At 41.1% G+C, this 10,000-nt stretch overlaps 2 protein-coding genes across 2 annotated transcripts in view; both read right to left on the bottom strand.

Annotated features, from left to right (window-relative positions):
- The window catches only part of LOC135107865 (cytochrome b-c1 complex subunit 2, mitochondrial-like), a 13,159-nt gene extending 7,023 nt beyond the window's left edge, over window positions 1-6,136 (bottom strand). The window contains exons 1-4 of the mRNA XM_064018172.1: window positions 5,976-6,136; window positions 4,670-4,818; window positions 3,909-4,100; window positions 3,146-3,365 (exon numbers count right to left, since the gene is read on the bottom strand). Coding sequence (XP_063874242.1) covers window positions 3,146-3,365; window positions 3,909-4,100; window positions 4,670-4,818; window positions 5,976-6,020 — 606 coding nt within the window. The 5' untranslated portion in view covers window positions 6,021-6,136. The remainder of the gene's footprint in view (window positions 1-3,145; window positions 3,366-3,908; window positions 4,101-4,669; window positions 4,819-5,975) is intronic.
- An 858-nt stretch (window positions 6,137-6,994) lies between these two features.
- LOC135107861 (uncharacterized) overlaps window positions 6,995-10,000 on the bottom strand; it is a 10,385-nt gene continuing 7,379 nt past the window's right edge. Inside the window, exon 3 of the mRNA XM_064018169.1 lies at window positions 6,995-9,075. Coding sequence (XP_063874239.1) covers window positions 8,858-9,075 — 218 coding nt within the window. The 3' untranslated portion in view covers window positions 6,995-8,857. The remainder of the gene's footprint in view (window positions 9,076-10,000) is intronic.

The raw sequence follows: 10,000 nt of genomic DNA, 5'->3' as shown, positions 1-10,000 counted from the left end.
ACAGAATAGGAGTGAGAGAAAGAAGAAAGTCTTGTGCAGCGAGGCCGCGGAAGGAGGGGAGGCATGCAGTTAGCAAGATCGGAAGAGCAGTTAGCATGAAAATAGCGGTAGAAGACAGCAAGAGATGCAACATTGCGGCGGTGAGAGAGAGGCTGAAGACAGTCAGTTAGAGGAGAGGAGTTGATGAGACGAAAAGCTTTTGATTCCACCCTGTCTAGAACAGCAGTATGAGTGGAACCCCCCCAGACATGTGAAGCATACTCCATACATGGACGGATAAGGCCCTTGTACAGAGTTAGCAGCTGGGGGGGTGAGAAAAACTGGCGGAGACGTCTCAGAACACCTAACTTCATAGAAGCCGTTTTAGCTAGAGATGAGATGTGAAGTTTCCAGTTCAGATTATAAGTAAAGGACAGACCGAGGATGTTCAGTGTAGAAGAGGGGGACAGTTGAGTGTCATTGAAGAAGAGGGGATAGTTGTCTGGAAGATTGTGTCGAGTTGATAGATGGAGGAATTGAGTTTTTGAGGCATTGAACAATACCAAGTTTGCTCTGCCCCAATCAGAAATTTTAGAAAGATCAGAAGTCAGGCGTTCTGTGGCTTCCCTGCGTGATATGTTTACCTCCTGAAGGGTTGGACGTCTATGAAAAGACGTGGAAAAGTGCAGGGTGGTATCATCAGCATAGGAGTGGATAGGACAAGAAGTTTGGTTTAGAAGATCATTAATGAATAATAAGAAGAGAGTGGGTGACAGGACAGAACCCTGAGGAACACCACAGTTAATAGATTTGGGAGAAGAACAGTGACCGTCTACCACAGCAGCAATAGAACGGTCAGAAAGGAAACTTGAGATGAAGTTACAGAGAGAAGGATAGAAACCGTAGGAGGGTAGTTTGGAAATCAAAGCTTTGTGCCAGACTCTATCAAAGGCTTTTGATATGTCCAAGGCAACAGCAAAAGTTTCACCAAAGTCTCTAAAAGAGGATGACCAAGACTCAGTAAGGAAAGCCAGAAGATCACCAGTAGAGCGTCCTTGACGGAACCCATACTGGCGATCAGATAGAAGGTTGTGAAGTGATAGATGTTTAAGAATCTTCCTGTTGAGGATAGATTCAAAAACTTTAGATAAGCAGGAAATTAAAGCAATAGGACGGTAGTTTGAGGGATTAGAGCGGTCACCCTTTTTAGGAACAGGTTGAATGTAGGCAAACTTCCAGCAAGAAGGAAAGGTAGATGTTGACAGACAGAGCTGAAAGAGTTTGACTAGGCAAGGTGCAAGCACGGAGGCACAGTTTCGGAGAACAATAGGAGGGACCCCATCAGGTCCATAAGCCTTCTGAGGGTTTAGGCCAGCGAGGGCATGGAAAACATCATTACGAAGAATTTTAATACGAGGCATGAAGTAGTCAGAGGGTGGAGGAGAGGGAGGAACAAGCCCAGAATCGTCCAAGGTAGAGTTTTTAGCAAAGGTTTGAGCAAAGAGTTCAGCTTTAGAAATAGATGTGATAGCAGTGGTGCCATCTGGTTGAAGTAGAGGAGGGAAAGAAGAAGAAGCAAAGTTATTGGAGATATTTTTGGCTAGATGCCAGAAATCACGAGGGGAGTTAGATCTTGAAAGGTTTTGACATTTTCTGTTAATGAAGGAGTTTTTGGCTAGTTGGAGAACAGACTTGGCATGGTTCCGGGCAGAAATATAAAGTGCATGAGATTCTGGTGATGGAAGGCTTAAGTACCTTTTGTGGGCCACCTCTCTATCATGTATAGCACGAGAACAAGCTGTGTTAAACCAAGGTTTAGAAGGTTTAGGACGAGAAAAAGAGTGAGGAATGTACGCCTCCATGCCAGACACTATCACCTCTGTTATGCGCTCAGCACACAAAGACGGGTCTCTGACACGGAAGCAGTAGTCATTCCAAGGAAAATCAGCAAAATACCGCCTCAGGTCCCCCCAACTAGCAGAGGCAAAACGCCAGAGGCACCTTCGCTTAGGGGGATCCTGAGGAGGGATTGGAGTGATAGGACAAGATAAAGATATGAGATTGTGATCGGAGGAGCCCAACGGAGAAGAAAGGGTGACAGCATAAGCAGAAGGATTAGAGGTCAGGAAAAGGTCAAGAATGTTGGGCGTATCTCCAAGACGGTCAGGAATACGAGTAGGGTGTTGCACCAATTGCTCTAGGTCATGGAGGATAGCAAAGTTGTAGGCTAGTTCACCAGGATGGTCAGTGAAGGGAGAGGAAAGCCAAAGCTGGTGGTGAACATTGAAGTCTCCAAGAATGGAGATCTCTGCAAAAGGGAAGAGGGTCAGAATGTGCTCCACTTTGGAAGTTAAGTAGTCAAAGAATTTCTTATAGTCAGAGGAGTTAGGAGAGAGGTATACAGCACAGATAAATTTAGTATGAGAATGACTCTGTAGTCGAAGCCAGATGGTGGAAAACTAGGAAGATTCAAGAGCGTGGGCACGAGAGCAGGTTAAGTCATTGCGCACATAAACGCAGCATCCAGCTTTGGATCGAAAATGAGGATAGAGAAAGTAGGAGGGAACAGAAAAGGGGCTACTGTCAGTTGCCTCAGACACCTGAGTTTCAGTGAGGAAAAGAAGATGAGGTTTAGAAAAGGAGAGGTGGTGTTCTACAGATTGAAAATTAGATCTTAGACCGCGAATGTTGCAGAAGTTAATGAAGAAAAAGTTGAGGGGGGTGTCAAGACACTTACGGTCGTCGACGGAAAGGCAGTCTGACCTGGGGACATTTATGGTCCCCTCCCCAGATGGGGACTCCGAGGCTGGTGTAGGAGTCGCCATGATTTTAAAATTTTTTGAGTGAAGGGTGTGTGTGTTATTAGGTGCTTGTAGTTTTGTGTGGAGGAAGAGAGTTGTCTTTAGAGGGCAGGCTGTGACTACCCCCTTGTGTTGTGAGACACAAAGGGAAACGTTCAGTGAGGTCACAGCTGGGTTTAATGATAAGTTCACAGCACCCCCTGAACAGTGCTTTAGACCTCACTGGGAGTAATTATCGTTTCGGCAGGTGTCTACTGCCTCCTCCATATACAGCACTAGAGTAGAGTCTTACAGCTGATCCTTGATGTGTATTTTTCATAATGAACTCTATAAACCCTTTAAAATAGAAAAATAACAACACCCACCGTATCAGGAGAAAGCTTGCCAATTTTGAAATCAGACATAAAGAGGGAGTTTGCCAAGCCAGTGTTGCGGAAGGCAGCCTTGTGCAGCATCTCTAGTGCCAGGGTGGAGGGTTCCCTCAAAGCCAGTTCAGTCTTGACACGTCTGAGGTTTTCCTTCACCTCCCAAGCCTTGAAGGCAGGCTGGGTGGACACTTCACCAAGCAGTTCCAGGCCACCATCCCTGTAACATCCCAACATATATAAAAAAATGTATTTACTGTTTATAATCTTTTACAATGGGGATTATCAATTTGGTAATTTACAAAATCATGACAAACTACAACTATAGATTTCAAACATACTATTGGAGCTGGTTCTGTACATATCCCAAATCTATGAAAAGGATATACAATAAGCTAATCTACATATTCATTCAAACTTTGAATCAAAATATTATCAAACTGATGAACATTTTCAATGTTAAGAGCTTTAGCTACCTTAAATCAACCATGTGTTTACAACATAAATACTGTATTGCTTCAAGCTTTAGTTCATATAATATGAATACTGTATTGCCAATAATGTCTCAATAAATGAAAGACCAAAGTAGAAATTTCTTGTAACAAATAACATATAAAAGTTAAAACTGTCTGCAGTTTGGATATAACTAAAATAGAAAAGTTTTCTATCATGTAATACTAATGGTACTAGTAGTTGCAAACCCAAGTGGTAAGAATTATATAGTGTGATTCAAGAAGAGAAGAAAGAATAATAGAACACTTACAGGTTATCCCGGATCACCTCCAGGCCATAGAGGATGTGCTCCCTGCCTCCTTCAGCTTCAAGGGAACCTCCGAGTTGCTGCAGTGAGCGAGTGATGGAGAAAGCAGTGGTGTTGTTGGTGCCGAGACCTACACATGTCCGCAGCATGTGGGAAGCTCCCACCTGGCTTGGGGCCTCATAGCGTGAGCCAGCCCTGATAAAAGACCAATTCTGTAGTGCATGTTATATGTTGGAAAAATGACATTTTTTCCAACATATTTCATGATTAGCGAAAAAGTACCATTCAACCAAAGACAGTGAAAAGAGAGCTTCAGTAAGATACAGCCATGACATATATGGTCTTAAGCTGTATTACTCTATTAATTCCCAGGGTACCATACTCTGTGGTATAGTGTATGGCTCATAGGTAACCACTGAAATATGTCAGAAATTATATGTATGAGAGCACAGTAGCTTGGACAGTAGTGCATCTGACTACAATGCAAGATGTCCCAGGTTTGAATCCTGGTCACTGCTGAGTCATAGGAAGATTGCTCACTCCCAGATTCACCCAGCCTTAAAATGGGTACCAGTCAGCTATAACTGGGAACATAAATCCAGTGGAAGAAGGAACTGGCCACCCCACTCCATATGCCGAGGCCCAGGAAGGGTGATGCTACCAGCCCTTCACAAACACTTATAACTGAGTACAACACACATTTACTTTTACTCCATGTATAAATCAGAAACCAGCCTATACTTAATTTAGGCCACACAACTTACTTAAAGAGCACAGCTACCCTAGAAACAGGGCTGTTGTTCTCCTGTGATGCAACAACCACTCCGGAGGGCAAGGAAGTCACCTGGGGCTGGTGCTGTGGCAGGGTGTAGTTGGTTTGTTGGGCAGCTGCCTGTGCCCCATAGCTCCGCTTCTGCAAAATACCGATCATTTATGATATTCTGATCAGTTTATTTGGCATGATGAACTTATTGAGCTACGAAATTATGTTTTAACCATAAGGATGGAGTGAATATAAAGATATATATTGAAATACAAATACATATGCACTGTAATACTGTTTATTCCAACACAAATATTTCATGAAATATTCATGAGACTGTGGTGGTTTCTCTACTGTTCTCATCCCTCAGTCTCTTTATCTCCTCTTAGATGGTGTTTTAATTTTGCAGTATGCATAGAACACCCTGAGCTGGCTTTGATTTTCAGAGCAAGCATACTCTCAAAATGCCTCTTTGCACCTTTCATAGCAAACATAACCAAACCTAACTCATGGGGCTTCAAACTACATAACTTACTGAGGATGATGGATATCAAAGTACACTTTATTTATTTATTTATTTATCCCTATTCTTAATTGACTTTTTTTTTCTTCCATAATGTGGGTAAATGTTACATTCGGAGAGGCACACCGCAATCTCCTCTCTCAACCACAACAAATACATACTAGTGGTTGAGCACAAGTCAGTAAAATTTGACTTCCAAACCTAACCTATAATTTATGAAATTCACGCAGTAACACTGGTCCAGATGATTGTTACTGTTCTACAGCATATTACTATTATGTGAAGAAAAGAAAGTTACACACTAGCTGATAACGTCACGCACCTGAAAGTAATATTAGCCGAAAACAGAACAACTTTTCAGTTTCAAGACACTTATTCATCAATTTTTGACCACTGCTTTGACCCTTTTATGGGACTGACATTTCAGTGGGCATATTTTTTTTTTAATTGGATTTTTGTTGCCCTTGGCCAGTGTCCTTCCTACATAAAAAAAAAAAAAAAAAGTGATACTGTTGTTTTGAATTTATCAGAAAACCGCCCGGCAAACTGTCTTGACCTACATAAATTTCTGTTAACTGCTGCCCAAATGTCTCAAGGCGGTGAGATCCACAGGGTAAGGCAGGTTAAGGGCAAGGCAACTGACGGCAGCGGCTCGCCGAAACAACAACAGGATCAGCTGAGGGATTGCGTAGTCAGCCGGCCACTCCACCCGCCGCCGCCCGCACGCCTGCCGCGCCCATGCCCCTGCCCCAACCTCACCCTCACCATACCCACCAATACTCACCACTACATTCTTCAGGAGCCCAGGTTTAGTGAGTTTGGATGCCATTTGGCCTACTTCTGTGCTGTGTGTGGTGTTGCCTCACCAGCTGAGCTGCTACAAGACCCACAAGCCTCCGGTTTGGCAGACAACAGAAGGAGAGAATGCGTTCGATTACCACTTTTTCCTTTTTTCCTTTTCTTTTGATGTAAACAATAAAAAATGCTTTGAAAATTTTATCATTTTTTTATTTATTCTCTGCGTATGTGCATCTTGAACTAAATTAGACACCAGTTTAATATTATGCCAGTTCTAATACGAACACTGGCAGGCTTAGCTGAACAGGACTTTTCTCTCTCTCTCTCTCAAGGGCAATAAAATATATATATATATATATATATATATATATATATTTTTTAAATCCCATTGAGTTATCAGTTCCCAAAGAAGAGCCAAAAGACATGCTATATATTCCTTGATATCCATCATGATTCTTCTGATTCTCTACCAGGCACTAAACTTGCACTTTTTTTTTTTTTTATATAAGTAGGCATTATTTCTTTTTATAGTATAGAACATAATTTGCTCTGATGGGATAATCTACATGTAAATTATAGCTTGTAATATAACACAATTCTTTTTTTTTTTTTCTATATATTTATCTTCACTTGTAGATGAACTTACCAGAACAAAATCATCTGCAAATCTAGCCAGATATTTTCTATGTAATCTCACGGTTTATATCCTGGTATTTTTTGATGTCACATTAGTATGATTTACTCCTCATGCCACATTTCACGCCATATATATATATATATATATATATATATATATATATATATATATATATATATATATATATATATATATATATATATATATATATATATATATAATATAATTCTTTCAGTGATCTTTCTGTCTTATCAAGATTATATTATCACTAGTACAGGACATAAATGCATCCAATTCTGCAACACCTAACATCAAAACTCATCCAGTTTCCATCACCCTTGCTTTCATGTGGTGAATAAAAGAAAAACTCTGACTATTATTTATTAAAAATTATTTACACAACTACGTAACTACAGCTAAATTGGAAGGATTCCTTGGACGGTCGAGTTCTAATCTATCACTCTGTAAAAATTGAGATTCATTGGACGGGTTTGTTACATTGTATCAATGTTCTTCCCTTCTGGCATTTGGGAGAAGACTTTTCTTAACACTACATGGACGGCCTGTTATAACACGATAATACTAAGAGCACACATAAGCCACGTTTGATAAAGATGCATTCGTATTCTGACAATATTCAACCACAGAAAAATTGTAATACTGTATCAATACTCAAAGAATAACATCTCGAGGCTACATTAATGACAGAATCAATTGTTTGTTTGCTTCCTCAACTGACCAGACTGGCATGTGGACAATATGTATGAATATTCTGGATCATCAACAAGATTCATCATGGCATCTGCATCCACCACTCACAGGTGGATGCATTTTCTCATATGATGACATGCATGTCAGTCACCACTACCATTAAAACATGAAAATATGACAGACAATTCTAAATTTTGAATGTCTTGTATATAAAGCAAGTACAATGCAGACATTCCTGTTCAACTTTTACAGCTTAATCAAAATTTCTGAGAATTTTGTTTTGTTAAATATAAAAAAATTATATATGTTAGTATCAGGATATATTACTTAAAACTATCCTAAGTAATCCATAAGTTAATCTCCTAGTTATTTGAAAATAAATATTACAAAACCAAAAACATGTACACAAGTAATGCTACTAAATCAAGCCAAAGTTGATATTATTGTGCTCTACTGACCACATATCAGTTTATACAGAAAGCAGATGAAATATGACATGAATCACCTAAAGAATGCAAGAAAGTTTAACTTGTAAGCATTTAATGAGTTGTGGCCAGTGCCCAGGAACAAATTTCCTTAGGAAAAGAGAATGGAGTAAGTAGCATTCAGTCTTGTGGAAATTCATAAACTATGCAATGTCTTGCTTCACAGACAATTTTTTCCCAAAAGTACTATTGGTACTTGTACTACCAATGGTAATCATTCATTATGGATAGTTTCAGTTGAGATGTTGCTTGAAATGCATAAAGAAAATATATCAAAGAATCCTGAACACACACTTTAACTGCTCATTCCTAAATATCAGTCCTAGTACTAAAATGACTGCACATTTTATGGCAAAAATATTTAATAATGCACTAATTAGTCTTTGCCAACACAGTATGCGGTACAGACCACAAACATGCAAAGGGAGCATAACTTGTTTGTGATGTAATACAATGTTCTCACATATATACATACATACATGATACACATGTATCAGATCTAGCCATAGCCACAACTACTTGCAAGACAAAAGTAAATTGTGGCTGTGCAGCCATGGAGACGAGATGCTCATATTCAGTCTCCACTTCTGGCTGAATTACACCACCTGCACTTTTGACAATAATACTCAAACAGAAGTATTATGGACACTTTCTGCAGCAGTTGTTTCATCACTAGGTAAAAAATGTTACAAATACAACTTTGAGAAGAAAGGAAGTTTTCTTAAAAACTCCACTCTGAGATGAAGATTATTACTTGCACACCTGTTGTTTAGTTGGATACATTTTGATACCTGATCCTATCACCTTGCTTGATGTGAAAAAATATTATTCTGATGAATTATAAGATTCATATGATAAAAATAAAATTTTAAGTTATTATTTGGTATTTCAACTCTACCTACAATAAGTATCAGGAAAACAATAACAATAAAATAGGGAGCTACACTAAGACAACCCTATTCAACGATATAATAGAAAAGGACACTGAGCTGCAGCAGAATCTGAAGTTTGTACATGGGGTGGTTATCAGGTATGTCAGTGACGCCCAAGGTACCCAAATGAGATGAACAGCAGCACCACCACCACTGTGCCACTGGAGGCGATGGAGGAAGAGCCATTGCAGCCATCAGAGGTGCAGTAGCATTCCTCCCAGTACACACTGTTAGCATCCAGCCCCCAGTTGCACATGTTGGTCACACCTGTCTCTGACACTGAGGAGCAACGACGTATCACCGTTCGCCATCTTCCATCCCCTGTGGAGTACATGTGTATCAGTATTATGGTGTGCGTGCACACACACACACACACACACACACACACACACACACACACACACACACACACACACACACACACACACACACCGTCTTGACCTCTACGGCAGGACGTGTGACCTTAGGCGCTCTCGAGCAGCCTCGGCCAGCTTGTTGGTCTTCCCCGCCCCCTATTGACAGTGACCTCAGTTTTTTTTCTGTTTTCAACTTTTAGCTTTTAGTTTTAGGATCGACCTGGTGGGATTGTTGTTTTTGTGAACACTTTTAGCGCGTGCATGTCGATACATAAAGAAAAATGTGTGCTTCAGTGCAAACATACGAACACAACTACCTCCTGCGTTGTAGGCGAGGATCCGGTTACCCGCCGCCCAACGTGATACAGTGCCTTAAGACCTTAAAACTATTTCGGAACCGAGGATTGAGAGGAGGCAAAAGTATGGTGTGTCCCATCAAGGTAGTGACCTCCAGTGCCAGGGAAGACTGCAGGGTGGAGAAGAGGGAATACAAACACTTTCTTCCCTCCCTCCTCTTATTTAATGCGACGTCTCTGGCCAACAAGATGGACGAGTTGATTGTGACGGTGAGATCTACTTGTGCGGACATTGTGGCGGTTACTGAGGCGTGGCAGATTGTTCCTGAGGTGTGCACGATGCAGGACTACCAGCTCTACCATCACCTCAGGTCAGGATACAGGGGGGGTGGAGTGGCCGTTTTCTGCCGGTCTGCCCTCAGCCCCTCATACCTCCCTGTCGATATTCCTGCCGGTGTGGAGGCCCTGTGGGTGAGAGTTACGTCCCCCTCCCATCCCAGCAACACGGCCTCCATCATCGTGTGTGTCGTGTACCACCCCCCACGAGCCGCCACAGCACAGTTACTCACTGCTCACATCATCAACACTGCTGAC

The sequence above is a fragment of the Scylla paramamosain genome, chromosome 16, assembly GCF_035594125.1.
Source record: "Scylla paramamosain isolate STU-SP2022 chromosome 16, ASM3559412v1, whole genome shotgun sequence".
Taxonomy (NCBI): domain Eukaryota; kingdom Metazoa; phylum Arthropoda; class Malacostraca; order Decapoda; family Portunidae; genus Scylla; species Scylla paramamosain.
This window is presented reverse-complemented; position numbering and strand designations above follow the sequence as displayed.